The sequence below is a fragment of the Phlebotomus papatasi genome, chromosome 3 (assembly GCF_024763615.1).
Source record: "Phlebotomus papatasi isolate M1 chromosome 3, Ppap_2.1, whole genome shotgun sequence".
Taxonomy (NCBI): domain Eukaryota; kingdom Metazoa; phylum Arthropoda; class Insecta; order Diptera; family Psychodidae; genus Phlebotomus; species Phlebotomus papatasi.
Genome location: NC_077224.1, coordinates 69,064,733 through 69,079,154, shown reverse-complemented (window position 1 = coordinate 69,079,154; position 14,422 = coordinate 69,064,733). Strand labels below are relative to the sequence as shown.

The 14,422-nt window shown below is 33.9% G+C and overlaps 1 protein-coding gene across 21 annotated transcripts in view; it reads left to right on the top strand.

Annotated features, from left to right (window-relative positions):
* The window catches only part of LOC129808116 (afadin), a 118,122-nt gene that overhangs the window by 74,229 nt on the left and 29,471 nt on the right, over positions 1–14,422 (top strand). For 11 of the 21 annotated variants that reach the window (XM_055857842.1, XM_055857844.1, XM_055857845.1 and 8 more), the window contains 4 exons: positions 5,608–5,729; positions 6,253–6,687; positions 10,489–10,659; positions 10,743–11,019. In XM_055857842.1, coding sequence (XP_055713817.1) covers positions 5,608–5,729; positions 6,253–6,687; positions 10,489–10,659; positions 10,743–11,019 — 1,005 coding nt within the window. The remainder of the gene's footprint in view (positions 1–5,607; positions 5,730–6,252; positions 6,688–10,488; positions 10,660–10,742; positions 11,020–14,422) is intronic. The other 10 variants (XM_055857850.1, XM_055857849.1, XM_055857848.1 and 7 more) reach the window with 2 other exon arrangements.

Genomic DNA, 14,422 nt, shown 5'->3' with positions numbered 1-14,422 from the left:
TGGGCCTCTCCTCTCTCATGGGGATCGTATTACACAATGTGATAAGAATTATTAGTTTCAATTTAGAAAACATTTTTTTTCTCATTTAAATTGTGCAAAATGATAAGTATCACATTTGGTGGCTGATGTAGCAAAGTGGCACAGCTGCAAATTTATTAATTTTCTTTTAGATGAAACGGGGTGGCAAAGCGTCCCAGGCTTTGCGAAATGCTCGAACTAGTGACTTAGATGCTATACCGCAAAAATACTTTCGCATCATTTACCGTTTACCGGTTCTCAACCGATTTGAACCGATTCATAAATCTCTCAAAAGATCCCCCAAAATTGTTTTGAAAGTAATAGGATTGATTTTCAGATAGAAATTTTTTATCGGTTATGAACCGGTTCATTACCAATTCAAAACCGATTGGAACCGGTTTGGTTTTGTCGGAAATTCCAAGACCTTTCCAACGGCCCCAAACATGACCCCATTTGCTTGATGAATGCGCACTCTTAGTGTCTTTTTAACCTTTGACGTTGAAAAACCGTTATTAGGAATGATTCAAGGGTATTTTTGTATATGGACGTAATGTTCGCCTGGATAATCTCTAAAACAAATCCAAAAATGAAAAAAATCGCAGTACGCGCTTTCGAGCAATCCCCAAAAAAACATAGTTTTGGAGGGGAAGGGAAGGGGTGGGGGGGGGAAATGAGGGACATGTTAACGATCCTTGGGTCGACTTATGGGGGGGTGCCCCGAAGGTCCCAAGTCTCTATCTCTAACCGTTTGGCCTCTAGAGCTGTCGACAGCCGGATGGACAGACGGACTAACAGCGTGACATTTCTCAGAAATCGTCTGAAACGTAAAGATTTTTTTTGAGAAAAGTGGTCTCCGAAGGGTTGAAGGTGGAAATTTGGCGGGTGAAAAAATCGAGGGATTATACATACTGCTCTCTCCGTAGAGTTCGAGCAGTAAAATTAAGGAATTATAAGGAGTCTATATACATTAAATTGTTGAAGTAAGTGGAGTAAACAGAAGAATTTTGTTTTTCTCAATAAGTTAGAATACGTCAGAGTTCTCTTAGATTAAAGAGGAAGTCTCTCCACTTTTGCTGTTAGTTTTACGTCATTAAGATGGCGATGGAAGTAATAAAGAAACACTTTTGTTTTTGCGGATTTGACCTGTGAAGGGACTATTCAATCATTTTGTCTTGGAGGCGCGAAGAACTCTTAAGACGGCGATGGACGTGTTAAAAGTAGGGAAATTGCAATTACCGAAATAATTTCAATTTCAATTTATTAATAACAGGGGGTAACTGTACCAAATTTCGTCCAGCTTACAATTTCGGCCACTTCTTTTATTCCTTAAATTTCAATAGATTTTCAGTTTGTGAATACTCTTGAGATAAGAAAATGCAAAATAAATGTCACTTCCATGAACGAGATTATGCGAAAAAGATTTTCGAAAAATTCTAGAAGGGCAATGAACCTTTAGAGCAGAGGTGTGCAAAAACCGTTGAAACCGAATTAACGTCAAAATAAGTTTATTCTAGTAGCGTTTTGACCATTGACGTACATGTTTCATTTGACGTTTATTCGGTTTCAACGTTTCTTGCACACCTCTGCTTTAGAGAATCAAGGTGGCCGAAATACTGCCCAAAGATTGTATTAAAAATATTATATTTTAATCTTTAGACTGTTTTAACTTTAACTTTAGACAGTTTTTGAAAAATTACATAGTTTTCGGTGGACAAGATTTCTCAGAGTGTATTCATCTGACATTAAAAAACTAAATATTTCCTGTTAGCTTAAGAGTTAAACTCGTACTTGCACAGTATAGAATTTTTTTTTATCTTGATCACAACTTAATTTACAAGACAAAAAGTGGTGTAACAGTGCTATCATACTAGGATTTTTACATTTTAATTTTAAATTCAATTAAGCCAATTGAGCATTATAAAATTTCTAGAATATACTTGAAAATTCTCACAGTTAGCGTTAGGACACATATTGCAAGAAATTTGCTCCATTTTAAATAGTGCCGCGAGATTTTTGATTATGAATGACTTCGGAAAATGTGTGATAGTACTTCAAATGTCTTATGAGTCACTTATTTGTTATGCGAAAGAATCTCCAAAGCCAGAAGAAAGGGTTGCAGGCAAGGGGGCTCATGAAGAGACTGTCATACCGTCTTGTTGCAAATCTGTATGAAGTCAATCCAACTGCAATTTCTTGACACAACAATTTTCCTTCGAACTGTTTCGGAGAAACTCAGCAAATTGCTCCCGATAGTGAAGCTTTACACGCGTACAAGCTTATCACTAATTACTGCACTTAGTTTATTTTTTTGGTCACTAATAAAAATTAATTACCAGTGAATAAATTTAATAAGAAAAGATTTGGTTGAAAAGGCTATTTGTCTAACTGCAATAAAATTGAAATCAATGAGCAATTTTAACATTTTAATTTGCTGAATTCAAATTTGATTGAGCAACCACAATTATGATATTTTAGTATGTTTAAACATGTTTTGGTGGGCCAAGTAGTGGATTATATCAATAAATAAGCTAAAATATATTAATTCAAATGATTTTTAATGCACAATAACGCACAGGAACAATTCATCTGAAAATTAATTTTAATCTACGAATTGAAAAAAGCACGGTAAAATACGCCGAAAATTGTATTTTTTTTATATCTGCCAAAAATCCAAATTTCATTAAAAAAACAATCTACCATTCAAGTACGAATTTAATTCATCAGATGACAGGAAATAAAGTGGTGTGCAAAATCATAAGAATACCTACAAATTCTTCATTAAGATGGGATATTGGACTTCTGATCTATATTTTTCTTTTAAAATAAAGCATGGAGGCGTGATTTTAGAAAAGAAAACTTTAATTCATTAAGGTACTAAAATGCTAACATGAAGGATTAAAAAAATGTTCAAATTAGTGTTTTTTTTTTGAGGGGTCCAACGAAGTTCATAAGATATTATCTCTTACCGCTCAACCTCTAGTCCGGTAACAAGTTAAAAAAAGTCCGGTAAAAAAAGTTTTTTTTATTGATATTTGATTACAGAGTTATGACACTAGAAAATTTTATATTTAAGTTAAAGTGAAAAGTTGCTCATTAAAACTTCTAGAATCACTCGAAATCGCTGATTTAGTCAAGACACATTGCTAGAATTGCTCAATGTCACGATGGCACACGGGCTGTCAGATGAGTGTTTTTGTTTTTGAAGCATTTCAGTCGTTTGAGAGAAAATGTGCGATTTTAGTGAAGAAGAGGAAGTTTTCCTCCGGTACGCTACTTTTATGTCGTGGAAAAGGACCTGCTTCCTAAACGCGACCTTCACCATGGTGGCCATGGTGTCGTTGAAATTCTCTGGGACGATTTTTTTGGACAAAATAATTTTCTCCGGATGACTTCGGAGGAATTTAAAGAGCTGTTTCAAATCATAGGGCTTTATTTTCAAGAAAAGACTACGAAAATGAGGGAGCCAATATCACCCAAATCCCGACTGAGGTATGAGTTCCGGCGATTGGTGACTCAGTTTGTCGCAAACAGCCTGAAAACCATCAGATCGGCTGCCTCTATTTTTGTATTCCCGGTAGTTGTAGTCACAAATGACGGTTTCCTGATACACAGCCTCAATTAATTCGGCCACCATCCCATTTGATCACGAAATCCTAGAAGTTTATGAAGGAATATAAAATGTAGATCGAACACATTTTTGTTTTCTTTTTTCTTACTTATCCTCTGCACCGATCTTTTTCAAGGTCTTTTGTCCTTTCTACATCTCGTTCGCGATGAATAGTAGGTATTAGCACTACTTATTATCACAATTTAATCACGAATAAATTGATGAGAAAATTTTGGTGCAGAAAATACCCGAATGACTGCAATAAAGTATACAGGATGGCTGAAAAAAAATGCAACAACTTTCAGTGCGCATAGCTGTCAAACCGCTGGTGAAAACGGTTTCATATCTCGCATAGTGGTAGTTCATTTTATTGGCTAAAAGCCTACAACAGCATTTTCAATAATATTTTGTGAAACTTTTTTAAACCGTAATGGAACTCAAACGTGACAATTTAATGTCGCTATATTTTGCAATAAATGCGGAAGCAGTTATCGTTAGGGCTCTTCAAAACCGGAATGTAATTAAACTTTCCGTTTTGCGAAATATAACTTGGTACAGGGATACTATTAGCATTTTAAAATGCTTTGTGGTGGAGGTCTAAAAAAATTGCTTCATCGCTAGTCATCGTTCTTAAAATGAAGAAGCAAATTGGACAAAATCTGCGTCACATCTGCAAATAAACGATCTCTGAGACGCATAGATCGTAAATAACCATGAAATAAATATTGTTAAAGGACTTCTGTATGAAGCCTTAAAAATCCTGAAAAGGAAGAGACATCGTCGGTCCTCATAAAGAAGTTATGCTCGATCGACGACAGAGTAAATTCGTTTGCACGTTCATGGTCAGTTTCAGATATGTCATCTTTTCTGATAAGAAAAATTTTTAATTGAGCAATTAATGTTCAAAGAAAATAATTGTGTCTATCTGAAGGAAAGATCATACGATAATTTAGACGTTCTAATGGCCACCGGAAGTCAAGGACCACCTTATTTGAAGGTCTGGACTTCCTTGAAGACAAATTATCGCTATCCACTGGGGTTTTTAGGCAGTATAGTTAAAACAAATGCCAATGTGCTTCTGAAAATTGTCCTGGAAGGAGTGTTGGAGTCGTGGACAAACAAAAATTTTAGTAAGAAGTAATGGAAGTTCGATCAAGACACGACAACATCTCAGAAATCACGCTCCGAATAAGATTTGACTGAAAAAAAAAAACGTTTCGCACTTCATTTTGGGAAAATAATGACCTCCACAATTCTTGGATGCAAAATCGTTTGACATTCTTTAGAAGAGGAATTTTATTGGTCAATGTTAGGACTAAAAAGTAGCAAAGTATCATTGAGCTGAAGAAAGCATTTTCTCGTGAATAGCAGGACATTCAGAAGGCTCACATTCGTGCAAACTACGATGCATTTTTTGACAGACTTAAGACCATAGTCAAGTCAAAATAAGATCGTATTGAACAAAACCGATAATATTCTAAAATTTTCATGTATTTACTAACATTTTTTCTTTATTTAAAAAAAGTTGAACAAAAAATGAAGATAATATAGCGATTTAGTTTGTTGCATTTTTTTAGTCACCCTGTAGTTACCTGATGTAAATTTAATGAGCAAATTTTGCTCATAAATTTGCTCAATTCTCATTAATTTGCTCATTAATTATCAATCGTATTTATGCTATTTTAATCTATTTAAACCAATTTTTGTGACTCGAATCCACTTTTTTTATCACTATGAATCGATTTCTAAAAGCTCTTGACGAAAATTGCACATTAGGACACATATCAGCAACAATTAATGTGAATCACATTAAAATTTTAATATAAAATTCTCTAGTGTGATACCACGCTTCTGTTTTTGCCCTAAAAACAGAATGTTATTGAAGATGTATCAGTATAATGTAATATGTGCGATAGATATTTTGTCGCCTATTAATTTGAATGCTGTTAGAAATAATTTGTTTCTCTGCAAATTAATTACAGAATGGATCTGTGGTGATGTTCGGTCGAGTGTCATCGTATCGTTTTGTGGATTCACCATCTGATGGACGATACAATTTGGCCCTGTCTCAGTCCCAATTGGATTCAGCATGTCTCTATGACAGGTGAGTTGTTGAAAGGGAAGGTGTGTTACTTATTGTGTTGCTGGCCTGGAACCCTATTTAAGGTTGTAATTGAGTTAAAGTTTCACTTGTGCATCTGTTGCTTGAGCTTTTAACTATATATTTGTATAATATGTATGTTAACCTTCAATTGTGTATGAAATAATGTAATTTCAAATGGGGGAATTGTCTCAAAAAGTTTCCCCCTCGAAGCTCACAATGATGCTGAGAGATAATTTGGTGCATGTGAAAATGGGGGGCAGAAGAACTTTATCAAATTTACCCCTATGGCATTGTTTGAGAGTTTATTAAATGTCATGTGTGTTGTTATTTTTATTCCTTGCTTTACCCATATCAATGTTTTAACTTTATTTTAACAATTTGTGTTTTGTTTTTTTTTTCTTTTTTTTTCTTACCCCGCTTTTCCATATTCCTTGTAACATTTGGTAATGTTTTTCTTTTGGAAAAAAAAACACACAAAAAAAACAATTGTATTCATTTGATTGCCTGGATTGGGGAAATAAAGTCGCTCACCGACATCTCCATCTTGGCATGAAGATGAACGTCCTTTAAGTCCTGTTCAGTCCATTGCACAAGGTCAGACGTTGAACAAGCTCAGTAGCTATTTAGATGAACCACCATCGGCCAATCAATCGATTGCTGATAGCTCCCAGCAGCATCTTCATCATCATCTCAACAGCAATTCTACGGGGCAATCTGGAGTGGGTGGTCAGACGCCCACTGTCACGAGCAATGTCAGCACTGACAATCTCACGGAACAGTATATGGATGATAACAAAAATCTCGCGTCAGCAGAACCAGATACAAAGCAAGCCCAATCGCAGGGTCAGAGCAGGAGCAAGGAGCAGTATGAGACGAATTTTGATGTTGATGGAACCATTGAGACGGAAACAAAGTCAATTTCTAGCAATAAGTCGGCGGGATCAAATCAGGAAATCAGGTATTTTCCGCAACTTGTCTCTCTCTCTCTCTCTCTCTCTTCCTCCTTCTTAATATTATTTATCAAACAAAACATTTTCGATACTCTGAACAAAAAAAGCAGTCAAAGAATGAGTCGTAGAAAATATAGAATAATGTCAGAAAATTCAATCATATTCCCAATATAATCCAGGTAATTGAGTTAAATCATGTGGCTGTTTTCTCACACCTCCCATCATATATGTTATTCTTTTTTTATCCACCTCATTCGTCAATCACTTGAATGCTAGCATTCTCCCTGATGTACAACAATAGAGAAGAATGTGTACTTGATGTATGATGGCTTCCTCATCTTTCCCTTTCCAATTAATTTTTGTTTACCTCTTGTACACGGGGATTTGTAATACTGTCTGTGCAAGATGAAGGAGACAATGAATAGAAGATTGAACCATTCAGCAATATTGAATGGCACTTTTACACACCTTCATGCTCTTTTTTTTCATCCTCTCCCCAATTCATATTTATCACGAATTACACTTGTGGTGTATTTTATTGAATCAGTTGATGTGACGGTTATTTTTTGAATTTGAATTTTGACATTTTACATCTGACACTTTGATTTGTCATCGAACATTTTGTTACTGTTTATTTAGTAATTTTTTAGGGTCGAAAAAAAGTTGTGTATCAATAATATTAAAATCAAGATCAACATTTTAAATATTATTTAATAATAATAATAATAATAATAATAATAATGCTGGCACAACATTCCATAAAGGAACGAGGCCTTCCCGCAAGGGATTTTCTAGACATGCATTATTATTTTTCTTGTACGGGATGAGGTTGTCTGTCCCATGCCCGTGTAATCAAGTGCAGTAAAGCTCACTGGATGCAATCCGAACACCTTTAACGCCAGAAAAGTTCCTGGTGACCTAAAGAGGATTCGAACCCGGGACACTTGCATCATAGAGCGAGTGCTCTACCACTTGTCCAATTGAGTGCCTTATTATTTATTAATTTTAGAAAAAAAAACTTCGAATTTTTCAAATTTAAATACCCTGTATTTGACATTATTGAAAAAAATCTTCAATACAGCAACTGGAAATTACTTCTATAAATTTTTCACAAAAAATTAAAGAATATTGTTATTTCGCATAAAAAACTTTTTGAATACTTCATCAATTATTTCAAAGTGAACTATTTAAAAGATTTAACCCTCTAACAGTGTTTTCTTTAATATGCGAAAGAAAAGTTCTAAAACATGTGAAAAGGTACACTTTTAATTTTTCTGAGAAATTAATAAATTAAAATTTGTGAATATGAATTGATTTTCGCTTTATTTGGAGCAAAATTAACTAAATAATGCAACTGTGGTATAGAAAATATATAAATATTATAATTTAGTACTGTATTTATCATGAAAACAATGATATTTTTATTTGGAGTAGCGAAAAATTTCCATTTGGAGCAGGTTTTGAATTAGTTTAATTTACCCTACTTTATCCGCGACCCCAAAAGGGATAAGCGGTTGAAAATGAATGAATGAAATACCCTACTTTATTGACAAAAAATAAAATTTTAAATTGAAATTTTGAATTTGAATTTGTTTTTTGAAAAAGGAAAAAACATACTTAGCACATGTATTAAATATGCCTTAAAGTTTTATTTTTGTCAAGAAAAGAAACTTTTATTTTAAAATTATTAAAAAAAAAATCTCTTTAAAAAAAACGCGAGTTCTAAAAAATTATTTTTTTTTTAACTGATCATAAATATTAATAATTTTTTTTATAGTAAAAGGTATATTATAGAAAAAACGTTATTATTACTTATATTTTACTAGATACATTAAATAATTTTCAACATTTTGACAAAAGTGTCAATAGGGGTTCCCTGTCGAACAGACGTTCCTCCAACCCTAATTATTACTCTTTTTCGATGTAAAATTTTAACTCGACTGAAGTATATGCTTAAGTGTTTTCATTTTAAGAATATACTTCAATTAAAAAGATTTTCATGTGACAAAGTTCATGTGGAACATCAACTAGAAATACACCTAACACTGTTTCATGAAGACATGTGCGTGCATCTTACGCGATATTTTGCTCGGAAAATAGGGAACTTGAGATCAAGAAAATATTAATAAAGAAAATTATAAACTAAAAAAAAGATAAAATTGCAAAACATAATCATTTTGGGATTTGAAAGAGTAATTTTAACTAAAAAAGGATTTTTTTTTAACTCTTGAAACGAGTTATTTAAACTCTTAAAACGAGTTATTTTCAATCTTAAAAACAGTTATTTATACTCTTTTGTCATGTAAATTTTAGGAAGAAAAAGTTAAAACAACTCTTCCGAATAATTCACATAAATAGAAATAAAATCAACTCTAAAATATAGTTAATCGAAAATCACAACGAAAAAGAGTCAATTCAACATCGATTCGAGTAAGTTTTACTCGATTATTCTGAGTGTGAGAGTCAAAACGTGTACATGCACATTTTGAGCCCGATCTGACGAAGTCTCATTTCATCTCGGACCACATAAGCTGAGATTGTAAAGAATCTCAGGTAACATCTAAATCTAAGACCATGAAGGAGGGATTTTTGGTTTTTCCGTCTGAATTCAGATAGATTGGTCCTTAGTCTGTTGATTCGATATGAAACGATTTAAAAAAATTTTGTGTAGTACAAAAAATAGAGACGAGATGAAACTTCTTTTCGATAGTATCGACTGTCGATTCTGAAAAGTTTAAACGATAACTGTACCTTTTGTAGCTAATACAAATATTTATCAACAGTAACATTCTATTAAGAATGTCACAATAAATGGCCTAGCATTGCGTAAAAAGTCATCATTCACTTCATCTATCAGATACAGATTTATCGATACTTTCGATAGTATCGAAAAGTTATCATTCCACCCCAGAATCATAATTCAAGATTTGTTTTTCTCCGTAAAAAAAAAAAAATATTTAAAAATTTCTTAAAGAGGATTATCTCATCAGAATTGTTTCATTCTCTGTATAATTAAATTTCAGGTTTAAAATCAAAACGACATGATACAAACAATTAATGTTCAGCATGGAATCATATTTAAAAAGTTTTCTTTATTAGAGTTTCCCGAGTCAAGCTTAAATGTGAAATGGAAGTCGCCTTATTAGAAGTTTGACTTTTCCTTTTAACACATTTAATGTGAAATCAAATATGTTTTCATTTGAAAGTTTAAATAAATTTAATGATTAAAACTGGTAACTTCTATTGCAGAATACTTAACATCCTTTCAAGACCCATTTTATAATTTAGTTCATAAAGATTTATCTAAAAATCAAATGATTTTTTTTTTTAATTTATTCATCTTCAGTTTCAAATTTAATTCTTATTTTCTTTTTTTATTTCCTCCCGGTTAAAAAAAATGATACTCTGAAATTTACCCGGTATCAAAAAGTTTTTCACACAAAAGGATTTCATCAAATTTTCAGGTGATTGAATTAACATTTCCACGACTGTTCACTGTTTTTATTTTTGCATTGCAAAAAAGAAAGCCACAAAACTGCCACAAAAAATTCATCCCTCAAGCCTTTTTTTCTGTTGTCGTTCAATGTTTAATTGGGCTTTTCTCTGTAAATGATTGTGCACAATTCGTAATCAATGTTGTTAAATCACGCTTCACACAACAAGCAAAAATTCAATTTGGGGAGAATACAAATAAAATTATATATCAAATGACTTTTAATTGAAGTTGGAAATTGATTTAGTTGACATTTGATTGCATAAACATTGATGTTTTGTTTTTTGCTGAGGAATTTGTTTTTGAACAATTCCAGGAGTAAAATTCAGTCGGTGAATGAAAGTGGGCAAGAGCCAATATTGCCGGCTGTTTTGGAATTTCCAGAAACGCACCAGGAGGCCTTTTTGCACCAAGTGATACCGGATTTGGATGTTAATGCGCCGTATTTCAAATTGGCACCTGTTTACACACTCTATCTATGTGCCAGGTAAGATTTGCAGCAAATTAACTGACATATTTCCTTTTCAAAATGCTTGGAGGCTGATTGGTTTTCTGTCAAATGCAAATTAGATATCGAGCATCGACACACTATCGTCCAGATTTGCAGCCGACGGAGAGGGCACACAAACTGACGGCTTTTCTGCATCATGTGGCCAATATGATTTATACATGTGTCCAGGAACAGTATACAGATCCGAAGGTTGTATCCTTCTGGATGGCCAATAGTTCGGAATTTCTGCATTTTCTCAAATCAGACCGACACATCTCAGCTTTCAGTCTTCAGGCACAGGAAGTTCTGGCAGAAACTGTCCAATCGGCTTTTAGGCATCTCGTCAATTCATTCCAGGTAAGAATTTTTTAAATTATTTATTTATTTATTTTTATGCAATGAGCTGTTTTTTGTCATTTTGTACATTATTCAGTTTGCAAATTTTTAATCAGTTTACAGTGTTTATGAGAAATATGTCCCTTAGGACTAGGGTTTCCAATACGGGATCCCGAAATCCCGGGATTTCAGCCCTTTTTTGGATCGGGATTAATCCCGGGATCGATGCATTGATAAAACGGGATTTTGAGATCCCGAAATTCCTAAATATTACGATCCCGAAATCCCGGGATCCCGCCCGGGATATACGGGGTCTCGGGATTTTTGGGATCTCGAGATTTTCGGGATCCCGGGATTTTTGGGGTCCGGGGATTTTCGAGATCCCAAGATTTTTGGGATCCCGGGATATACGGGGTCCCGGGATTTTTGGGATCTCGAGATTTTCGGGATCCCGGGATTTTTTGGGTCACGGGATTTTCGAGATCCCGAGATTATCGGGATCCCGACATTCGGGATTAGTGAAATATTTAAATCCAGGGATCCCGAAATTAAAAAATCCTGGGATTTTGGAAACCCTACTTCGGACAGTCTTACCAAGTGCACCACGAACCCCCTCAAGAGTTTTTTTTAAATGAATCTTTTGCTGGAAACTCCGCCCATGAATAATTTTAGGTCACGCCCCAAAGAATAATAATATCTCTTAATTTTGCAAATCTAATATTTTACGAAAAAGGAAAACTATGTATTTGTCAAACCGTTATTAAAAGACCTAGAGGTCAAACGGTTAGATAGCGAATGAAAAAAAAAACGGAAAATATGGTTTCAAGAAGAAGAAAAGTAATAGGGGGAAATGAAGATCATATTACTAGACCTTGAGAAAACTTATGGGGGGTCTCTCGAAGGTTCTAAGTTGCTATCTCTAAAAGTTTGGCTTCTAAGCTTCTTGATGTTCGGACGGATCAAACGGACAAAGAACACAACTTTTCTCACAAAATCGTCTGATACAGTAACAATATTTTGTAGCACATACACAAATAACAAAGTAAATACATAAAATAATGTTGCTAGCACTTTTTTGATTAAACCAAAAAGCATTATAATTTCTAGAAAAAAAAATAATTAAAATTAAAGCCTTATCGTTAAAATGACAATGGTTTCCTTTAAAAAAAAGACTTATGAAATCTAAATAATGAATGTCACAATCCAGAAAGTCAAAATCTCGAATGGATATAATTTCGAAAAGTCGAAATTCCAAAAGTAAAAATTTCGAAAGTATAAATCCCGAAAGCGTAAAGGACCAATGGTCAAAATTATTAAAGGGGCCAAATTTACCAAAGACAATGTGTGGAATAATTCCCCAAAATAAAGAAAATTTCCCTTTGCTTCCAGCAAGCGCGAGAGTAAATACAACATTCTTAAGAATTTAAGATTTTGAATCTTTCAGTATTTTGGTCCTTTTGAAATTTTGGGTTTTGTATTTGTTGGAGTTCAGGATTTTGGTTTTCGGGATTTTTTGGCTTTTTCGGAATTTTGGTTTTTGAGATTTCTTGGCCCTTTCGGAATTTTCGCGTTCGATAATACGGCTTTCTAGATTTTGGTGTTCGTAATTTTGGGGTTCTAGATTTTTGCTCTTTCAGGATCTTGCTGTTCGAGATTTTGTCTTTCGGGATTTTGGCACTTTTTGGATTTTGGCGTTTGAGATCTTGGCTTTCGGAATTTTGGCCTTTTCGGGATTTTGGCCCTTTCGGGATTTTGGCCCTTTAAGGATTTTATCGTTCGGAATTTAGATCCTTTCTAGATTTTGGCGTTCGGGATTTTAGCCCATTTTGAATTTTGGAATTTTGGTGTTCGAGATTTTCACTTTCGGAATTCAGACCCTTTCTGGATTTTGACATTCGAGATTTTGGCTTTCGGGATTTTGGCCCTTTCGGAATTTTGGCCTTTTAAGGATTTTGGCGTTCAAAATTCACGCTTTTGGGATTTATGGGACATTTCTAGATTTTGGCTTTTGGGATTTCAGCATTTTAGGGATGTTGGCCCTTTAAGGATTTTGGAGTTCGGAATTTAGATCCTTTCTGGATTTTGGCGTTCTAAATTTTAGCCCTTTTTGGATTTTGGCATTCGAGATTTTCACTTTTGGAATTTAGGCACTTTCTGGATTTTGGCGTTCGGGATTTTGGCTTTCGGAATCTTGTCCTTTTCGGGATTTTGGCCCTTTAAGGCTTTTGGCGTTCAAGATTCTCGCTTTCGGAATTTGGCGTTCGGGTTTTTGACTTTTGGCATTTTGGCCTTATCGGGATTTTGGCCCTTTGAGGATTTTGGACTTCGGAATTTAGATCCTTTCTGGATTTTGGCGTTCGGGATTTTGTATTTTAGCTCTTTTTGGATTTTGGCGTTCGAGATCTTCACTTTCGGAATTTAAAAACTTTCCGGATTTTGGCGTTCGGGATTTTGACTTTTGGAATTTTGTGCTTTTTAGGTTTTTGACTTTTGGGATTTTGGCCTTTTCGAGATTGTGGCTGTTTTAGAATTTTGGAGTTCGGGATTTTGGTGTTCGTATTAATATGATTGCAGGCAAAATGACAAAAAAATTTTGTTTTACAACATTAATTACATTTTCCCGTCTTTCAAGATTTCAAATTGAAATTTGATTTTTTCCTGAATAAATTTTGTTGTTTGCCAACATTTTATGATGATCTTCCATTTTTTTTTGATGAATTATATTTTTTTATTTAGGAAAATTTCTGAAATTCAAGAAAAAAGAAATCTTTTGGCAATTTTAATAAAGTAAATTATAAAGCTATTATTAAATTAATTGTTGCGGAAAAATTTCGATAAATTAAAACCATTCTTAACGTAATCTTTAAATATTTTCGCGAAAACCTTCCCGTCTGACCAAGTAAGCGTGGATTATAGCCTAAATTAACCCCTATCTTTCACACCTTACTTTTAAGAAGCTCCCATACAAAATACCCCTTACTAAATATATGTGAAGGACACTGTTTTGCGTTCATGGTGGTGAAGAGCGGAACTACGAAAATTATGTTGCCGGCCGTGTTGCTCAGCTGTCAGTGACAAGATGGAATATTTTCCAAAAGATTTTATTTGTTTTGAAAATTTGCACAAAGTTTGTGAGTGATTTTGTGCGATTTGAGTGATTTTATTAATAATAATAAATATGCGTCGGTGCGTTTCGTATAGAGAAGAGTGTCGTGATTACAATAAACAAGTTTGCAACCGTGAAATATGTGTTTTTCTTTCCTTTTCGTGAGAATTTTTTAGGAGACAATTTTTTTATACAATTGTTTTTGCTTTTCTAAAGTGTTTAATCGCTTATACTGGTTAATTAAAATATATCACTATCTTTGTATCTTCTATCGTTTGTGTAAAATTCGAAGGTGAAATCAGGATGTGCAATTGACAG